Below are 21,986 nucleotides of genomic sequence, written 5' to 3'. Positions count from 1 at the left end.
CTCTGGAGCCAAAAGACATGGGTTTAAATCCTGGCCCTGAAATCTCCTAGCTTCAGAAAAGTTGTTTAACCTTTATGTGTCAGTTTCTTTAGCTGTAAAATTGAGATAATAACTGTATCTCCTTCCCAGTGTTATTATAAAGGCTACATGAGAAAATCCATTAGCAAAATGCTAATGACAATGGCTGGCAAATGGTAAAGTTCTCAACAAATGTTACAATAATAATAATAATAATAATAATAATAATAATAATAATTGTGTCCACTATTATTGATATGTGACCCAGAGGAGCTACTTAACCTCCTTGAGCCTCAGTTTCCTCATGTGTAAAATGAGGATAATAACAGCCTATCTTACAGGGTTGATTCAAATGAAGAGAGATATATATATATATAAAGTCCTTGGCACATGCTAGACATTCATTAAATGTTGCTATCGCCATTGCCATTACTTATTCAAAACAACATGTGGCCTCCATCATAATTCCACTTAATAATCAAGAGGCAATAGGGATTAGTGATAAAGAGCATGGTCTGTCTCTGGGTCTGTCTCTTGGTTTCAATCTTGGGTTTGAATTTTGGCTCCAATTCTTACAAGCAGCAGGACACTGGGTATTACCTTGACCTTTCTAAGCTTCAGTGTCCAATAAAATTAAAATATCTGCATGATATCATCATTGTCAGGGTAAAGGAGGTATAGTGTGTAAAACAAATAAAGGCTTTACATATCATAAGTACTGATATTAATCATTAGATTATTATCATTATTTTTATTAGGAATCAGCCCTACTCTTTCTGAGTTACTTTATTTCTTTGTCAATGGAATTGATACTCTCTAGGATTTCTGGGATAAAACTTGGGAGTGGCCTTTGAGTCTCTCCTCTTCCAATCATTAAGTCCTAGAGATTCTTTTAAACATTAGTCTCCTTCTTGATGATTCTAATCTTCTTTTTCTGATTTGTCCTGTGAACCTGTTTCTTACTTATTGTTTAAAAATGGGACTTTCAATACATCACTCTCCTGAGCAGAAACCTTCAGTAGCTAACTGTAGACTATAGAATGAAGCTCAGATTTCTCTGAATAATACTCCAAGATACTTCACAAGGTGATTCCAACCCATTTATGTATCATCTTCCACTGCTCACCAGCCTGAGCCCTGTGGTCCTCTCAGGCACATCTGCATGTACCACATTAGCCCCATCCCCATACCTTAATGAATGCCGGTTTTCTCCTGAATCACTTATCACATAGCCTTGTTTATATCCTACCTATGTTTCAGGCTCAGCCTACACTGCTATCTGTATGTAAATATTGCTTTTAAAATTATTTTTCAGAATTATAAGATTGGCCAAGAGTCTTTTGGACTATTCAAGAAACAATGGACCCATCCACATCTGAATTTTTAGCATCCTAATAAGTTGGCTGTGGCTTTGCAACTCACCTTCTAAACAAATCTTATTGCAGCCCTTGTCCTTCCAAGTTTGTTACTAATTGAAGGCAGAGTCCGTATTTTATTCATCTTCTGACTCATGTTAGAAACCCTTAGTAGGACCTAACCTTTTAGCAGCTGCTCAGTGAAACTCTGCTCTGGGTCAGTCCCCATAAAAAAGAACCTAACATTTTGCTTTCTTTGCTAGAGACTTGACCCTTCTTGCACCCTTCTTCTTTCTCTTTTCCCCAACATCTTTGGTCTTTGATCCTTTGTCCTGCCTCTTTGGATGGCTTCTGCTAGGCCCTCATACTTGACATCAGCTTTCTGGCTTTCTTCCTCAACTCTAACTTACTTTTGTCCCATCCAACTGCTCTAACTGAACCTCTCACTAGACCAGCTTCAATCTCTGGCTCAAGTCCTCTAGGAACTCTACCCATTCTCCTACCCTACTACTGCATAAGAGGGAATGAGACATGACACAATTGCCCATATATGGCAAACATGTCATTGCTGCCTTCCTTGCAGGTCTTCTGTAAAATAGCCAGAAATGCTTCTTTAAATATACAGTGATCTTTGCCTTGGCCAGCCCTGTGATCTACTACTGATTGACAGAAGTTTGGAAAGGAAGAAGAAGATACCCAGTTAATCACCCCTGGTCAATCCTGTCTTGTTCTTGACTTCGAATTTTCAGCTCTTTCTCTTTGCCCTAATATAGCCAATCCAGATCATGTCCAACTATTTTCCTAGGTGGCAGTTTTTTAGGACTGTTGCTATCTTAGGGTCAGACAGTATCAGCGGTGCTAGAACAGGCCTTGGACAAGAAAAGAGCCTGGGCCTCTGTGCTGCTGGTACCAAACTGTGCCTCAAGGATGACTCAGAACTAAGATGGCCCCAGTGGAATTGTATCACACTTGAACCAGACTATCTAGCCATTCATAGCCTAGAGATTGTCCATCCTCAGAAACATTCCAGGGACACTGACAGCTCTTAACAGTCCCCAGCTTTGCACACCCACACACAAAGGATATCAGTGCTGTGACAACAGCATACGCAGACCCCATTGCAAACGAGCCAGCGAAGATCCCCAGGAAATTCCCCACGGACTGGAAGAACGCTGCAGCATCAAACGCATTTGGATTCTCCTTGGGACTGTAAATGGATATAGAACTGAAAAGAAAAGAGGGTGAAGGTTAGTCAGTGACTTCCCTCTTATAGCCCAAATACCAGAAGTCAGAAGTTATCATCCACATTTGAGGAGGGTACCTTCTTCTGTGAGGTTAGGTGATGACTGGAAGAGTTCAGAAGAAACAAATGAGAACAGGGAGAGGTGGAGAAAGTAGAAAGCTTTCCTTTTCCTTACAGCCCAATCCCATGGTATCAATATATTGTTGCCAGTCAGTAAACATTTTTATATTGGAAGGGTCATAAAGAATATTGTTTTTGAGCAAACTAGGCATTAAAACATGGTAGGTGTATAAGGAATCTGCTGAGGAGATAGATAACTGTGAATTATTTAGTGGCCATATGTCTTCAGTGCTGTTATATATTCACAAATGCTCCTGATAAAAAGTGCACTTTTATGGCCTGTGCACAAATGGGCAATACAAATCACAGCGTGCACAAAATATTCTGCTGTGATCTTGTCATAAACCACAAAGCATTCCTCCTCTCCAGTGTAACCCTTCAGAAACAGAGCCCAGACGATGCTTAGAGCATCACAGTATTAACCCCTGGGGAGAGACAAAACCCTCATTTTCCCACTGAAACAAATGGCAGCAGCTGCCCGAGGTCATCTTTTAGACCCCAATTCTGGTGGCTGCCGACAGATTTATTTCCATAGAGAAAAATCAATCCGCCAATAGGCAGTCTGCTCACTTAAATATTTTTGAGGACGCTGCATTTGCTATTTTTTTTTTTTTAACCAGGGCCTCAAATCCCAGAGTGTTAATATGAAGGACAAGGTGCATCCTATTTTAGGAAATATGAACTCTGTATTGTAGCATTAAAATGAACAGACATGCTAGAACCAGTTTTGGGGAGACAAATAAAGTAGTATTTCAGGATTTTTTTTTACAGTTTTTATTTTAATTATGAGGTCTTTAAAACTAATCAGGAAAATCAAGAGTTTTGCAATAGGTACTGTTAGGGATTTTGTAGCAGTATAGAAAGCAAAAAGTACACTAGACATGCTGACTTGAGATTAGATTGGATTTTACAGAGATGTAACTGACGCTTTATAGTTTGGATGATTAGAACATGTTAACTTTCTGATTTGACTTTTTGTATCTAGAGACTAGCTAAGTGGGGGTGGGGGGTGGGAGGTGTGTGGGGAGGGTGGAATGGATTCCATTTCTTCTACAGGAAGATGTGTGGCTTAAAAAAGGTAGTTTTAAATGTTCTTACTTTTTTCCCTGGACGTCTTTAAAGCATTAAAGTAGGCCAAACACTTCTACTTTGATCATGTAATTGGATAAGGAAGATGAATGTGGATCTCAAATGGAACCCTGAAATGTATGCAAGAAAAGGATTGCCTTTGATGTGTTTTCTTTTTGTAAAGTGTTGTGCTTTGCAGGAAAAAAAAAATGGAAAAGCAAACCCATATTAAGGTCCCTTGTATCTGACAGTCTAGAGAATGGATGTAAAACCCCATGACCATTATGAAACTTGGTGGCCAATGCTGCAAAGCTTGATGTGTGAGTTGACATTCACCATATTTCTTCATTCCAACGAAGGAACAATAGTGATGAGAAAACATTCTATTTGCATTCTGCTCTTTCAACAAAGAGCTTTGCATAGTAATACAGTTGTGTAAATAATTCTGTTAATTCCTGGGGCTACCAATAGACCTGGTCCATAAACAGGTACCTCTTCACCCTCATCTCCAGCTCTGCACTCCTAAAAGTATTTGTCTGTCCTTATGCTTCCTAACCTTGGAGCACCATCATCACATCTTTTGGCCATATTCTCTACCATTATTTATGTAATGTTTTTCTTTAAATCAACTCATTTTTATTCACATGCAAGAGCATTTATTAAAGAATGTTTACGAAGTCATAGGTTTGATGTGCTAATTTTATCTCTTCTTACTATATACGAGATTATGTAACTATTACATTTGATAAAAAGTTCACCTTTGTGTCACCTAAAATCATCTGGGTAACCCCACTGTTCTCAGTCTGCATTTTGGGAGACATTATCTTCCTGGGCCCTGATGCTCCACCCAGTACAGGCAAATTTCATATACTTCCTTGTGATGTTTGATTTAACTTAAAGGTAAAGGCTAACTCCCCTTGACTTATGAAGACTTGTATGTTGAATTTGCTGCCCCCAAAGCTCCACAGGATGTATACATTGGGTACCTACTAAATGCCAGGTGGTGCATTAGGTGCAGGGTGTCAGGGGACAGGCAGGAAAGGGCATAGAGAAGAGAAGCAGAATTTGAGTCAAAAAACATTTTATTGAAGATATACAAGGCATATATATGGAGGCGGAGAGGCTAAGATGTAGATGACCTTAGCTCTAGTCATGGTGCTAAGTGTGATTTTGTGAGAGACACACAACATTTAATGGTGCAGATGAGGCAAGAGTCACTATTTCAGATTAGAGGAGATGGCATTTGAACAAGGAAGCAAGTCAACAGACAGTGATGGGAAAAGGGCACTTGAGGCCAAAGAAAAAGTGTAAGCAAAGGCAGGAAGACAGATGAGATGAGGGCATTTCAAAGCAGAACTGTATAGTTATGGCTGGAACACAGGGACCATGTACGTGGGCACCTACGGAGAGGGACAGATAGGTAGATGGTGTCACTCAGCTTTAAATTTCACGTTAAAAATATACAAAAGCCCTCACGTTTACATAACATTTTGTCCCCCTTATGCCTTAATTACAACTTCATCTGATCCTATAGCGTTCCTGCCAAGTAAACATGGCAGATATTGTTATCCCTCCTTTTCTTTCTTTTCTTCTTTTTTTTATAAAGCAAAGAAACTAAGTCAGAGAAATTAAGACCATAGAGCTATTGTGTTCAAAATGTAGATTTTTTTGGTTTCTCCCTTAAAAAAGTGATTTTGCGAGGAAAACATGAACTCACATCAGTATAGTTGAATGAGTGCTGCACTGACTATAAATACAGTAGAAGTTCAAGTACTAGAACCTTTAATTTCATCCCCGTATGGAACATGGGCAGCCCTTTCCTATATGCAAGGACAGAGCAGAGTGCACTGTATGGGACAATAGTACCCTCTTCCCCATCTAATTAGATGACAAGACTCGGGGCTTCTCATGGGAACCTGCTTTCAGGCTTGGCTCCTGGACCTAAGCTTTGCTGGGCCTGGCCTGGATCTTTTTCCTCTTTCTATGCCCAGGACACAGACTGGTGCCTGGCACATGGCAGGCCAAAAAAAGGCTAACAGAATAAAGGTAGGATGATTGAAAAGTAGAAAGGAAAGAAAGAAGAAATACAGGAAAGAAGCAGGTTTACAGAAGCTAGTCTTGAAATGAATCATCATCTATGAGATTTGTTTTTATTGAGCAATGACTTTATATAGTTACGTTGTGGGTACTTTTAGATTCATTAACCCAAACTGAAGATGACACTTGAGACTCTTAAGCCTCAAAGGTCTGCCCCTTATTGGCTATATGGTTTGGGGAAAGTTATTTCATCATGCTCAGACTCAGTTTCAAAGTCTGTATAATGGAAATTTAATTATATTATCTCCCAGAAATGCATGAAGATATGAGGTACATTTAAATCCTGTATATTTATCTTGTTGATTGCAGGGCCATTCATTGGGTGCTGATTATGTTCATGAGAAATAAACACTCAATGAATGTTGACTATCATCATCACCATCATCATCATCATTCTGCCAAGAACTTCCACAAGCCTGACAATGACAGGGAAGAGAGTGCTGTGGCTGAACCTGGCCTCAGCTCCTACTGCAGGGAGATGGGGTGAGGCTCCCCTCCTGGCATGCTGGGCTTCCAGGTTGTTGCAAGGAACTAGGCACTTTTACATGGGAATAGACAGGTCTCTGGGGGAAGAAATGGCAGTAGAAGTGAGGCTAAGAAACTGTCATGTTTGTTGCACAGTTTTTCATTCCATGGATCCAAAATGAAGGGATCATCCTCAGCAGTCTGGGCAGGGATCTGTCTCAGGATAAGAACAGGAGAGGAAACTGAGCTTGAGTTGGGTCACCCCTAGGTAAGTGGCACTGCTAGTGGATTCCTAGTAGACATTCTGCAGGCCCTCTGGCTTCTGGTGAGGAGTGATGTAAAGAAAAGTCAGGGAGGATGCATCTCTCTTGATTGCCAGGATTTTAGGAAGCTGTTCCCCCAGGCTCTAAATCCTGGTGAAGGAGGCATCTCTTTGGGCTCTGGTTTTCAGCTGCAACACTAAGCCTATGGATTGTAGAGCAACAGCTGCAGAAGGTGCATTCTGGAAACAAGCAAGGGTTTGGGTAGCATATTCCAACTTCCACCCAAGAGAGGAAGAAATACCATGTTCCAGCAGTTTCAGCCCTTTGGACTTAAAAAGAAAACCATTTCCTCCCCCATACTGAGAGGGCTGCTTGGACAATTCGCCAATGCAAATATTGGAATGGAGAGAGGAGGAGAAGAGGAATTAGACTTTCTGTTAACCTGTGTGTGCTTGTTCTCTGGGGGCACTACTCTGAAGAGGCACTGTTTATAGCACAAGCTGGTGAAGATAGATCTACAATCCCCACATTTCTGGAAAGAATATTTAAGTTAGATGAAACCAATATCCTTGAAAATGGTATGAGCAGAAACACATAGTGGTGTTTAAATATTCATCTCATAAATTGGAAATAAGTCCAGGTTATTGATTCATTCTGTTCAGGAACAGATTATTCAGCAAAAACTAGTTTGATGATAGTATATTGTATCCGTTCTCAGAAATAAATGTGTGCAGCATCTTTTATTCACAAATTTTTGAAATGGATGAGATATCCTAAATTCCTTTGATGAAAGCAACATGAATAAGGATCATGTTGCTCACTGTATCATTTAAGATTCACAGACAGGATCACAACTCCAACGACCCATTTTTTTCCCCCATCTTTATGATGTTTCTTCAGGGAACTCACCTGGCAGCTTAGGTAGTGTTAAGAGCATAGAAACTGAATCTGGCATCTGGGTTCAAGTCTCAGCTCTACCACTTACTGCATGTGTGACCTTGAGCAAGTTACTTAAATTACATGCACCTCAGTTTCCTATAAAATGAGGATGATAATAGTAGTAACTATCATATAAGTTGCTACAAGAATTCAATGAATTAATGTTTATAAGGCACTTGCTATGGTACCTGGATCACAGGAAGAACTGGACAAGTATTTCTTAAGTAAATCTTACTTCTTCAAATAACCCATTCCTCCTCCTGCTCCTCCTCCTTCCTTTCTCTCTCTTTTTCTCTCTTTTGAACTGAGAGTTTGCTTTACTTCTAAAAAAAAGTATCTCAAATTAGGTGTCCAATTAGCACTTCAACTGAAACAGAACTGAGATGTCATCACATGTCTCTCTTACACTCTGACTCACTGGTCCCTGGTCTAGGATCTCTGGGTGTCAGGGATCATTTGATCTTAGAAATTGTTTTTTGTGGAATGGTGTATGATATGTATGCTCAATAAATGCTAGTGATGAAGAAGAAGAAGGAGAGAGCAAAAAGTAAGAAGAAAAGGAGAAAGAAGAGAAGAAGGTACTACAATTATGCTGGAAGTGAAAATGATAAAATGTAGGGAAAGTAATCTATATATGGTACCACCATCACTACCACCAGTGCTATCCCCTCTGTGACTCTGGTCTCCTTACCATTCTGGATCCTATTGAATCCTCTCTCTCTTGGTTTTTACAATCTTTCTTAAGATCACCTGGTTTCTAATACCGTCCACTTTGTTAATTTTCACTGCTACTGCTAAAATATTTTGCCTCACATAGGCTTGCTTAAACTACTCAACAATGCCAAGCTCCTGGGCAGTTATTCTTTCACTATGATACTGTCCTCTGACTGGCCCTCCCAGCTCCCACAGTCTACTCATGGTCCTGGATGCCTGATGGGGAAAACCTACTTCTCCTAGCCCTAAGTCTAGTCTATTAACATGAGATCAATGTCACTCAAAGACCTTCAAAAGTAAAATATTAAAAAAACACATTGTATCCCTGCCAGAATTTTTATGAACATAATCATTAAAGGAAAAAATGAGAAAATCATTGCTATACCCAAAGATATATAAAGGACTTACCATTTTCTCTGAAAAATCTTTAATCCCTAACAAAAATATTTCTAACTGCTGACACTAGTTTATTATAGAGTTCCTGATTGGTTGGGATACATATATCTATGTGTGCGCACACACACACACACACACACACACACACACACACACACACGAAGTGGTTTATTATTTTTTTTCTATTATTTATTCCAACTGTACTATATCAAATCCTTCTTTGTGTGGGTATGTAGTTCCATTAATGATGCCTTAGCCAAATTCCACTATTCGGTTTGTTTTAGTTATTAAGACTTGGTACAGTCTAGCTTAAAACCTAAATTGTCAAAGCAGTATTCTTCTCCTCCCTACAGAATGTTCTACAGCAGCAAGCAAGATGACTTGGAAGCAAGGAGAGGCAGAAGAGGTGTTCCTCCAATTCTCTTCTAGGCACCAATGTTCCCTGCTGTTGGAGGCACAGAGGAGGGATGGGGAGCCAAACTTGTTCCTGCTTGATCCCTCTCTTAGAGGCCTCTGCTGACATGGTAGCAACTCCATTTTGCTGAGAATCCCCTCACAGGCACCACTTGATCTTCCATCTGTCCTGCCAGCTATGTACATTCCCAGCCCTTTTCTATGCCTTGGATCAGGGACCATTTGGACAGCTTGGTGCCTCTCACCTTTCGTTTGACCTCCAATCCCCTTTAGTGGGCCATGGACGGCTGTGCCAAGTGGGCTCACCTTGCCCACTCCCTAAACACCCCAAACCAGGGAGCCTTCAGGTCCTGCTGACACGGACTGTTCATGCTAACTCCTTTTAGAAATCTCTAGGTCAGTCCCCATGTTTTTGTGTACTCCCATTCCATGAAACCATATCCAAGAAACCCCTTTCTTTGTTCTATTTTGAGAGAGCCTTAGACCTTTTGCAGTTTTCTCCAATGGGGAATGAGCTGGCAAGGCCTCTTCTTGCAGGTAGCCTCAATCTATTGGATGATTCCTTCCAGTGGAGGCCCTTCCACTTGACTTAGGATGGAGGAAGCACCCCCATGGACAGAGCTAACAGCTTCACATCTCAGACACTGCAGTCTCTCCAAGGATGACCCCATCCTTCCCTAACCCTTCATACACCAATTTGAAGCAAAGGAGATGGTGGGGAGGTTGAAGGAAATGAGACTGATTCTGTTGCCAATTAACCAGTTGGGAGGCCTGCGGCCTTAACTGCTGGGGAGAGCTGCTGTTTTTTTTAGTATGGAGCCATTTATTAGCTTTTGTTTTCATCTTTGCTCCCTAAATGCAATTTGGAAAACAGGAAAAGACCCACAGGAGGATAAAGTTGTGACCTTTATGTCAGGGTGCGCCTAGTTTCTTTTCTCACTATCTATAGTTGCTTTTGTCATTCTGCTCTTAAAGATTCATGTTAAGGAGAAACACAACATAGAGGGGCAATGAAAATTTGTAAAAGCTCCTCTGTTTAGTTGGCCCTAAGTGTCACAGATAAGAAACAAAGTAGAAGAAAAACTAATTACAGTGCTATGTTGTGGTTAAATTTTTTGTCCTTAAAAAAAAAAAAGAAACAAGTGGATCCTTATCTATTATTTATCTTTTAATAACTGTACCAACATGCCCTTTCTCAAAAAGTTGCTTAATTATGAATAAGGAATTGATTTTTATGGGGCCAAGAATTGTGTGTACATTTTGGAATTCATTCTGGCATCTGCCTGCCCATTATTCTGGCTTATGTTTTGCCAAAGGCCAATGAAGCTCTGTCAAGAGGACCTGCTGTAAAACATAATGACTTCAGGAATTGGGGGCATTCCAGGCACCCTGGGAGGTTAGAAGAGCTGCCTGTTAATAATAAGAGGCTCTAGCCAGAAGTTTGCTGAGCTTGAGTTAGAACCACTGGGTCTCACCTTCCCAAGGGCCAACAACCCTGTAGGGTGGAGAGCCATATTTGCCGAGGGCACATTAATAACTCTTTCAGCTTCTGGAGGACCATTTAGTTAATGACTGCTTTCTGAGAATCCAAATTCATACCAAGGTGTGATTTTCCAAATCCTTGACAAATATCATTTTGCCATTTTGACATCTGGCACAAAAGAAAAAGATGAGGGGAATTCTGTGGGAAGTATGAGTTAATGTGTCATAGCTGCCCCCAGAATAATACAGTCTCAAGCTATATCAACTGATTCATTCCATCCATAAATATTTATTAATCACTTACTTTGTGCAGATATTGTTCTAGGCACTAAAGATCTAGCAGGGAACACAACAAAGCTTCTGACCTCATGTTTCTTACATTCTAGTGGAGAAAACAACATAAAAAGTAGCTAAGCAGATAAACATATGATTTAATGACAGAGGCTGAAGAGCAAAATAAAGTAGCATGAGAGGATGGGATAGAGTGATAGGGAAACTGCTTTAGTCAGGGTGGTAAGGAAAGACTTTTCTGAGAAAGATTATTAAGTGGAGTCCTGAATAAAAAGAAGTGGAGAGAGAGACCTTTCTAAGTCCCTGAAACAGAGCTTGCTCGGTGGGTCTGAGTTGCCACAAGGAGGCTGGAAGGAAATGAGTGAGGGGAGAGTGGTGGGAGACCAGGCTGGAGATGGGGCTGGGGCCAGGCCTTGTGGAAACTTTCAGGCAATTTTTAGGTCTTAGGATAGTCTTCTAGGGATTAAAGGGCAGCCACTGGAGGGTTTGGGGTCAGAGAGAGCTACAGTATGGAATATTTCAGATGAAGGCTATGTCAATATCAGAAGAAGTTGGTCCCATTGTACTCCTCAATGGCTGGAGCACACCAGGCCTCTCTTCATCAGTCCAGATGCTGCCATCATCTGAATGAGACCCAACAAACCAAAGCAGACCACAGGAGAAGGAGTAAGGTGGTGAAGAGGAAGATGGAAGGAAGGAGGAGAGCTTAAAGGATAGATGAATTTAGTAGCAACAGCTTCAGTGAACATCTGAAATGTGGTCATGCAGAGGAAGGACTGGACTCATTCTTTGGGTTTCAAGAGGCAAGATACAGTCCAAAAGTAAAAATGTCAAAGGGAGAAAGATTTTAGCTTTATATTCTATTCCCAAATTTCCTAATTCTTATATCTGATGCAAAAGGAAATGGGCTCTATAAAAGGATAGTGAGTTCTCTGTTGTTGCAGATACTTAAACACAGAATGGAAGAGTTACTTGTAGGGTGGTATGGAGCAAAATTCGTGCACTAGATGTGGGATAATGTGGCCTCTAGGAACCTCTCACCCCCAGAGTTATTGATTCACTATCTATTTTCAAGCTTCTTCCAGGAGTACTAGGAGAGGGATGTAGGGCGCTTGGCTTTCTGTGCTAACCCCAATCCCGCCGTTGGAAATGGCTGAGGACTGCACTGCAACAGGGATGCAGTGAAGGCACCAATGATTTAGGTTGGAGCTGGGTTGATAATGACATCAAGAACAGTTACAAATTTCAACATGGAATAAAGCCTTTGACAGATTCCTAAGTGGCTCTGCTCCATTAAGTTCCAACTTTAAGGTGACAAAGAGAGCCCTGAGTTTAAAATTGGTTAAAAGGGAAGAAGAGTTAAAGGAGGTTTGTTATGAATTATGTGTGCATTTTCTTTGAAAGGAGATCTTAAATTACTTTGCAATTTAGTCTGAAAAGTCTTGTCAGAATTGAATTATTAGTCTGTGGGCTTTGAGAAATTTTCTCTTACACCTAATATTGAGAGGAAAGTGAATTTGAGATAGTCTTTAAGATAAAAGTAACTTGCAAATACTCTTCTTTTATTTTGTTTTCTTTCTTCCTTTTATGAGGCAGAAACAGGAGTTTGAATCCCACTACTATGAGCCTATTTAAAAAAGAGAGAGAGGGACTAATTCTTACCATCTAATGGGAATTTCAACCCTTTCTCCTACTTTTCACTTCCTTTAATCCTCACTAATGAAATCTTAGCTCCAAAGAGTACTGTGGTATGTGAAACTTTTAGTCATAATAGATATTAAAAGATATAGAAAAGTAGGTTAATAGCCACTAAAGATGGAAATCTAGTTAAAATTAAAATATAATCATTAACAGGTTGAAGCAGGACCAAGTATTAATCCCCAAGGTTGAAATGGAGAAGGGGGTCAGGTGCTTCAACATTTATTCAGCACTCAAAATACTATTTCTTGTATTCATACCATGGATCATTCAGCATGGATCAAGCACTATGGTAAGCATTTTTATAAACATTATCCCATTCAGCCATCACAGGACCCCCTGAAGTAGGTGCCATTGTGATTTCCATTTTACAGATGAGATTATGGCTTAGAGAGATTAAGTAACTTCATATATTTCACTTCATTCAATCCTTCCAACAATCTAATGAAGAAAGCATTGCATTTTAGAGATAAACAGACTCAGGGAAGGTAAATCATTTGCCCACAGCAACTTACTAGTAAATCGAACAGGAGGTATTTAACTCAGATCTCACCAACTGAAAGCCTACAATGCAGACTAGAAAGAGGTAGCATCGGGATCTGGCACTTGAGTGTGATCACAGATAAATAACTCAACAAATGCTTCACCTTCATAGGAATGAAGAAAAGACCACTCTGGGAGTTTAAGGTTTTAGGACATCTAGTTGTGATTTGTAAGAAAAAGCATTGCATTAGTTAATATATCCATCTCAATATGAGGAGTTTTGCTGACAACCTAGTGTTGCTTATAGGCCAGAATGTCCTCATGGAGACCTCTTTTCCATATTGAATGGTTTTAATATCTTGGCGTTCATACCAACATCAACCCACGTTGTTCATTCTATGTGGCTGTTCAGCCTGTGCTTCCACATGGTGATTTCTATCTCTTTATGGTAATTACTTATCTGTGTCTCAGGATCCTCATCTGAAAAAAGGTGATGATAACAATTATGCCTCCTACTTAGAGTACTTAGAGTAGGGATTAGCTGTATCAACATGTGTACAGTGCTCCTCCCTGGGACACAGAAAGCACTCCATAAATGTTAGCTGTTATTGTTGTTACTATTATTTGTATGGATATTATTGGAATGATCACTATGTCTTTCACCATTTGCTCAAAAGAAATCAACAAAAACTGAGCTCTATTTCTAAGAATATGGAGGCATTTAGGAATTCCAATTAATGTGTCAGAATATTATAAGAATCTTCTGGGGGTGAAATGAGCAGTATGTTTAGAGTTAGATCAAATACTGAATTCATCTTTTTCTTAATGAGGCCTGTAGAGCAGAAGGCTACTGGGATAGTATCAAACAAGGAGATGCGTATAAATTGTTAACAATACCTAAGCACAAAAGATCCATGGTTGTCTTGCAAATCCAATGGAGCTGAACTTCTAGCAGCTTTGCCGGAGAAGGGGACACAAAGGTAAACATACCACAGAAATCCTGTTGCTTTACCTAAGGCAAAAAATGTTCGTGAACAGAGGGTGTCTAATGAAGTTGTGTGGGATTGCTGATTAGCAACAATCAAGGAAAAATCATGAAACCAATGGAGTTTGCTTTTATGGAGATCACCAATTCACAGCTCACCACATGCTACATAGAGATAAAGAAGAATCTAAAAACAGGCATTTGCTTGCATAGGGGCCTGCAATGTTTCAGACATGCTGTGTGCTGAGGACAGAGATGAGTAGCTGAATGAAATGGTAGTTTCCTCTGGCTGGTCAAAGGACTTTTCATAGACAATGGGCTGCCTTCCTAATGTAAATGCCTTTCATTCCCATATTAGACAAATCACACTCTCATTATAAGAGATTCCTGAGACAGCCTGAGTTTTACCTGATGACAAGCAAGTTCCTGGAAAATATCTGCACTGATCAGCTCATTCCCCCAGACCCTTTCCCTACTCTTCCATTTATTAACAATTAAGTGAGTATCTGGGCCCCAAATCACAAATTAATTTAATTAAGAATCTGCATCCATCTTTTTAGAGTTAAAGATAATTTCGCTTGAGTTCAAGGTTATCTTTGGGGGCAAAGCACACAGTTATCTTCTTAAGTTAATGTATTTTACCAAGATAGTTGCCTCACTGCCACAGATTTCAATTTTGTGCTTGAAGCATGGGACTTACAGACCAACAAAGTATACCAAACAGAGTTTTGCTTCTACATGATGTTTTTATATTACATTATATGTGTCTAGCAGTTGTTATCAAGTGGATATTGTAGAATGCTTAAGTTTCACAGAAGAGTCATCTCTGATAGTAGGTCTTGAAGACACAACTTCATCTGGGATAAAAATGTGGACTTTGAGGTATATTTGAATCTCAAGCCAATACATCTTGTAAGAATTACGAGATTCCTCACTCAAGCAATTAATAGGCCTTTCCTACCCCCTGCAGTAAAGACAGTTACTAAGATATGGAGGCAGAAGCCAAGCACAAAAATGAACACTTCATTTACTAAGGCCATTGCTGAGCTTTGGAGGAGTACAAGCTACCACTGGGTGCCAGGAGCTAGAGCCCTGGGCCATGAAGCAGTAGAGAATGGATTTTGCACGTCTAGGCAGGCAGTAGCTCAGAGGCTGGGGGAACATGCAAGTTGGATGTCTCAGTTGGGGACTGGGGTGGAAGGAGGTCAGTGGAAGGCTTTACATCAGAACCAGGTTAGCAAACCAAAATGAGTACGTAAATAACCAGTGAGGGGGCCAGGAAATCAATGATTCAAGGAGTCCAGGGATGGATGTGAACCCAACATAAATCTACACATGCATGTTTCTGGGAAGGGGATTCCTTAACTTTCATCACCTTTTCCATTTAATTCATGACCTCAAAAAGATTAAAAACCACTGAAGCATGGGTACAAGTATACTGATAAGAGAACAAGGAGGGAGTGGTTAAAAGCTGAGGCAAACAGTGATCTGCAGAAGGTGAGACAAGAGGTAGAATCAGATAACCACTGCCAGGCACGGGAAACAGGAGCACCTTGGTAAAGGAGGAAAACTTGTGCCTAAGTCATGACCTTTTTTCACACACATCCTGCTGGGGCAGGGATTGTATGTGGCTGATCTGGGAGAGCAGACAATGTACACAGGAACATAAGTGAATAGTGACAGGTTAGAAAGAGTGGCAATTCCTGACATTTAAGTATATCTGGATAGAAAGTTGAGGTTTTGAGAGTTATATTTGCACAGAAGTAAATGACAGAGTTAGGAAGTATATAGCAGGTAACACCATGAAGCATACATTAACGTGTGGCCTGGGTCAATCCTACTCTCTATACATGGTTTAGCTTATGTCAACTCTATTGATACAACACATCCAAAGACCCATGTCAAGACTTACTATCATCACCACTATTGGACTTGGCTTTCTGTAGGCCAACCAGAACATGTGAGACACAGCAGCTCCCAGGCTTGATTCATTGTGCCCATGACGTGATATTCAAAGGATCTTGTCTTTGTTTATATGTTATGAGAAAAAATAGGCTGATGCTCCCCCCGAAATTTGGAGGGAAATGTCCCTTGAGGGTTACATTATGAAATAAATAGCACAATGGTAATATCATTAGGGATGCAGACGTCTATTTCTAAAATGGGTTAAAACTAGTGAATTTTTCCTATAATTTGTGAGGGAAGAAGCATGTGGCCAGGGTGGGTCTGAAGGAGAATAGAATTATTCTTCTATCCATTTAATGGGTATGCTACTAACTAGTGTTGAACTTTACTTCTTGGGACTAAGGTTATATAGAGATTGCAAACTCTTTGAGAGACAGGGCAGAATTCAATGATTGTACCACACTGTCTCCTCTGGATTAAGTGTATTCATTAGATTTTTATTCAAACGTATTACCACCTTCTTGGTAAATTCCAGTTTTTAAAAAATGCCTCAGGGCCATTGTTAGAAAGTATCCAAATGAAAACAGAGGTGAGCCAGTGATAGGAGAATGCCATTTAGTTGAAAATAATAAAGGATTGTGGCTGCTTTCATATTCATTAACTGTGCATGCGTATGTGTGTGTGCATGTGTGTGTGTGTGTGTGTGTGTGTGTGTGTGTGTGAGTGAAAGAGCGAGAGAGAAGCTCCACAAAAAAATCTTATGCTGAGAAATAGCAAAATCCCTGTTTTTGTGTGTGAAAAGTCTGCTTTAGCACTTAATGCTAATGAAACTTTATCAGGAGGAGGTCAGTGCACAATTAGAGATTATAGCACTGTAAATTCTTATGAAATGTGATGGAGAAGGCCTAGGTAACTTCATCACAGGAAAAGTATGATAATCCCTGCAAGCCTAATGCCAGCATTTGGGGTCTATAATGAAATGGAAGGGTAGGAAAACCGGACAAGTGCTTCTGCCATTTTGCCTACTGACTTGGAATTGCATGACAATTCTTGGCTCTGAGACTGAACAGTCTGTGTAGGTGGCAGTGGAAAGGAAGGAGGGCATTGGTTCTGTTAAATTATTTACACTGAAAATGTTCAGGCTTTAAAATTCTGGGTTAAAAAAAAAGAACTTAAGCTGTAAGTTACCAAAATGATGAGATAGAGAAAAAATGATTTCTGGCTTTCAAACCATAATAGAATTAACTAGTAAGATATAAAAAGACAGTTTGTTGGTAAATTGAGTGATCAGTCTGTGCAATGCCAGCTTAATTTTAGAGTCTTAAATACTGAATTTGGAGAGCCTGTATGGTCTGTTTCTGCAATATGTTCCATGTTAAAATTCTCTTGGACTTTGTGCTTTCTACATTGCAATGTTAATAGCTGCCAGTTATTGAGGGTCTCTTGTAAGCCGAACATGCATTTTGTATATACTATTTGTAATCTTCACAATAATCCCATAGGAGACATAACAGTATCTATGTATTACAAGGAAGAATTGAGGAAATTGAGGAAGGTTAAGCTACGTGACCAAAGTCATGTGGTGAGTAAGTGGTAGGACTGGCATTAGAACCCAGTTCCAAGCCTTCTATGTTGCCCTCTCCCTCTCTGCTACCAATAAACTGTATGTTGGCAAGTTCGTTTATCAACAAAAGGTTAGTTATATGTAGTGGTTTCAATGGGTAAGTGCTTTCTTTAGGTAGTCTCTACTGGTGAGGTCTTTAAATTATCTACTTTAACTTGTATCTGTGTATTTCCTTAGTTCTTTCTTCATGTATTTATTTAATAGTAAACCAGAAAAAAAAAAAAAACTGGCCCCAAGAGCTACTGAAACTGAAATAGAATAGGGTTGCTCTACTCCAGACTTTCCCCTAGGCTTAACAAAATGTTTATGTTTGAAAGGTAGGATGTTTTGTTTGTGATCTGGCAAGAAGTCACATATCTGTTCTTGGCTGCTACTAAATTTTACAAATGATTAAAACATTATTTTTCTATCACAGTGGAATGTATTACCAAATGGAGACTCCTCTTGGGGCAACATGATGGAAACCTACACCACAAAAGCAAACTTGGAGACATCTGGACTGGATGTCACCAAGAAATGGGAGCCTCAATAAGTTCTCTCTGAGCTTATTTGTTCTTCAAAATACACAAGGGTTTGGGGCAGTAGTCCCTTGCGATGTAGGCATACCAACAAAAGTCTAAAATGGAACTGGTAGACCTGATGGTTCTTACAAATCCAAGATCCTCCCCAAAGAACCATATTCCTTTGGCTTCAGAGGTGGTTCAGCAAAAATGGAAACATTTTTTAAATAAGAAATTAATTATACTGAGATGCATCCTATACCAGATGATGATCTCTTCTCTACCAAAGACTCTTATCAAACATCTGCCTAAGGCTACCATAGCCAGGAAAAGGTACTACTGACTTCTTCTGAAAAGACTGATTATCTCCTTTCTTCATTGCTGCATTCTTTTAGAAGCTTCCCTTCCTGCATCAGAATTTAAATCAGCACATCCTTCATTCTTGCCTAGTTTAGTGCGAATAAAATTGTTAGAATTACTTTCCTTTTGAGTCTCTCAACTAAGATGCAATGCCATGCCATGAATAAATTGAATATGGTGGTGTGGCTAACATGTAGAAATGAGAGAGATAGGGGTGCCTGGGTGGCTCAGTCAGTTAAGCATCTGACTTTGGCTCAGGTCATGATCTCATGGTTCATGGGTTCAGGCCCAGCATTTGGCTCTGTGCTGACAGCTCAGAGCCTGGAGCCTGCTTTGGATACTATATCTTCCTCTCTCTCTGCCCCTCCTCTGCTGGCGTTCTCTGTCTCTCAAAAATGAATAAACGTTAAAAAAATTTTTAAAAAAGAAAAAGAAATGAGAGAGAGACAGACAGACAGACAGACACACATGTCTTATGAGCACTGAACTGAAACTCATACTTGCCCTGATTGCCAAGGCAAGCGACATGTGGAATAAATGTGGGCAATGAAGACTTCTCTGGAAAAATTCCATCAAGTGGTATTCTAATCCCAAATTCTGGCTTATTTGTGTGTAACAATTTCTCGGTTGGCTTAAATGGGAAACAAACCTGGCGGCAGAAAGGAGAGAGATGGGATATACTGCTCACTGTACAATAGATTCTAATATGCTACCTTGTCCTTTAGTAAAAGTAAAGCAATCCCTTGTGGCTGAGCTTAAAGGGAGAAGGTTTTTTGTTTTTTGTTTTTTCAGTCATTTTCTGGAATAGGATGAGATGGAGCCTTCTGCAATACCTTCACTGTAGCCCAGATCAAAAACTTTCTCCATGGGCTTCTCTGCTTCTTCTGAGTGATGGGAGGAGAACAAACCAGGGCACAAAATGGTTCAGCAAAGTTGGGATGAAATATAATTTAATTTCATATAATATATAAATATAATTTATAAATTAAATATATATATTTAATATATAGATATAATTTATAATTAAAGTACCTCATAGTTAGGTACTTCTTGTTGAGTTATCTGTCTGTTTCCATCAAGGACATGGTTTATGAGATCAATAAAATGATGTGACATCATGCTAAGGGAATATGAAAAACTCATTCAAAACTCAGCGTACAGAAACTCCCCAACAATGCATAAAGTTTTGAGCACATGCCACGGCAAAATCTTTCTTCGCTTGTCTTCCTGTTTACTTTCCTTCTTAAACCTCAGCAAAAAGAAAGTGCCAGAACTTTTAGCATGAGCTCATGAAAGACATGATTAATCTCAGAACTGAGTTAAAAGGAAACTGAAGCTTACTCTTAAACTATTTCACACTTACTGACTGAGATAGAAGCAAATTTAGAGGTTCCTCAAAGCTCAGAGAAAGGTGTGGTGCTGAAAGAAGCAGAAGAAAAACGCAGCTTTGATGAATTCTAATCATAACTGTTATTGCTATGAAGCAATTCTATTCAGAGTGGCATACTGGGGGGGCTAAAAAATGAGTGCTGTCCTCCCTAGAATCCTAGTATTGAGAGCGAGTAACAAACAGTTGGATTTTAACTCAGGGGCCACAGATAAAAGGCTCCATTTCTGCCTATCAATTCCCTGAGCTTTCCAGTCCCCTAGGAAATTTCTTTTGAACATATTCTCATACCTTTTTTTTTTTTTTTAATGGAAATGTTAGTGGGAAAAATCCACTTAATTGTAAGGGACACATTATTCTGAGAGCATAGCTTCCCTCACAAATATCAGCGTCACTTCCACTGCTCTGTAATAAGTGGCTGCAGCTGTTGCCATGGCAATTTTCATTTTTAAAAAACTGTATCCACACAAAGACAAGCAACGCAGCTGTTTCCATGAGGCATCATAAAACAACCCCAGATGTAATGACGCTCGTGCCTTTTGCCAGAATGAAGGCAACATGTCTGTAAATCCAAGCAGAACCAAAGATGGGGCTGTGGCTCTGCTCTGATAGGGTCTTCTTGGAGGGTCACTTAGAGCTGATGAGAGTTCAGCTTCTATCCATTTATCTCAGGCAGATATTTAGCATCAGGTCATCACTGGTTATGCTGTTTACATAACTTGCTCCAATAGCTGTCTTTGAAAAAGACACCCTCATCCCCTAAATCTCCACATGCTACCGCCGAACATTCCAGAAGCAAGCTCTACTGACAGCACTAGCCCAGGACTTGTTTATCTGAAGTTCCATGCCCCCCCACCTACAAGCTATGAAAATGCTACCAGAAAGTCAACACAGCATGTTTAAAATCATTTTCCATTTTCCTGTTAGGAAGGTGGGCTGCCTGCTGTTGTCCTTGCTCCTCAATAGGGAAGGCATTTGGTTTTCTCTGTGTGGGGTCCTGTAGGCACCAATAATACAAAGACAAAAAGATACCTGTGGAGCTGCCATTTCTTGAACAATGGAATTCTCTTAGGGAGCAGGAATCTTTTGTTTGTTTTGTTTTTTTGTTTTCAGGGTCTTGATTTGCTTGGCAAATCTGATGCTGAAAATTATGTGAGGAGAACTCACAGCTTCAAAATGTTGATGGCCTCAATCCTTTATTTTGAACAAGATTCAAACTAGCTACCCTCCCATTGACCTGGGGCGATAGTTCTTGCTGTCACACAGGTGCAGTGGGACTGTGACAGCAGATTAAGTTGGAAAAGAAAGTCTAGGATGTGCTTCATGGGGAAAGGTTTGAAAAGAAATTATACTCCCTGTCATTCTTCCTCCCCCAGCTCATATTACTATTTAACTCTCAAAAAAACATAATTATGTTTCTGGATTTCTCTACAGTTTATTAAACAGTCAGTTCCAGCTCTTTTGATGTTATTATGAGCATTGAAATATGAACAGTATAAATCACCAAATGCCCAGGAATCTAATAATAAAAGGACTTTACTTGGAAGGCATAAGTGGTTCTTTTATTCCACGAGGAGGGCCTTTGTTTGCAAAGAAATATGGCTGTTCTTAACATTTGAGTAATCAGCAATCTTTGTGGTGGTTGTTGCTATTAAAGGTAAGGTTGAGATGTGACCTACAAATAATCCTCAGGAAACCGTGGGCTTCATGAGCTAAACAATGGCCTGGCCTGTGTTTGATCCTAACTTGCCATGGACACTCTCTGTGACCCAGCAAAATAGACTTCTCTCCCTCATGCTATTGCAATGCAAATGGCACTACAGGAGAAACAAAGAATCCAAATTCCTTCACAGTGCCTTAGGTGTTAAAATGTCATACATAATAAAGTATATGATGAAATGGAAATAATTAAAAGAAACAAACACCTTATGGGTCCCTCCATAAGAAATCAGTGTATCAAAATATTTCATCTGTCTCTTGTCATCTCTCAAAGTAAGAAATCAATCAATGGCTCTTCCCATATTTTTTTTTAAACTCAGAAACCAAAGGAAATATGGAGGATGATGTCGCTTGTCTGAGGTCACACAGCTAATCAATAACTATTCTATTATTTTCTGGTCTCTTCCCTACCAGCCCATTGTTGCTTCCAGATATTCTGTTATCCTGAAAGGCAGCAAAA

General features: G+C 39.8%; 1 protein-coding gene across 9 annotated transcripts in view; it reads right to left on the bottom strand.

The window, feature by feature from the left end:
• SLC9A9 (solute carrier family 9 member A9) overlaps nt 1–21,986 on the bottom strand; it is a 694,304-nt gene that overhangs the window by 294,095 nt on the left and 378,223 nt on the right. For all 9 annotated transcript variants that reach the window (XM_045503389.1, XM_045503385.1, XM_045503383.1 and 6 more), the window contains one exon: nt 2,460–2,598. In XM_045503389.1, the coding sequence (XP_045359345.1) occupies nt 2,460–2,598 (139 nt within the window). The remainder of the gene's footprint in view (nt 1–2,459; nt 2,599–21,986) is intronic.

This window comes from Leopardus geoffroyi, chromosome C2 (assembly GCF_018350155.1).
Source record: "Leopardus geoffroyi isolate Oge1 chromosome C2, O.geoffroyi_Oge1_pat1.0, whole genome shotgun sequence".
NCBI lineage: Eukaryota > Metazoa > Chordata > Mammalia > Carnivora > Felidae > Leopardus > Leopardus geoffroyi.
Note: the sequence above shows the minus strand (reverse complement) of the source record. Positions and strands in the feature narration are given on the sequence as shown.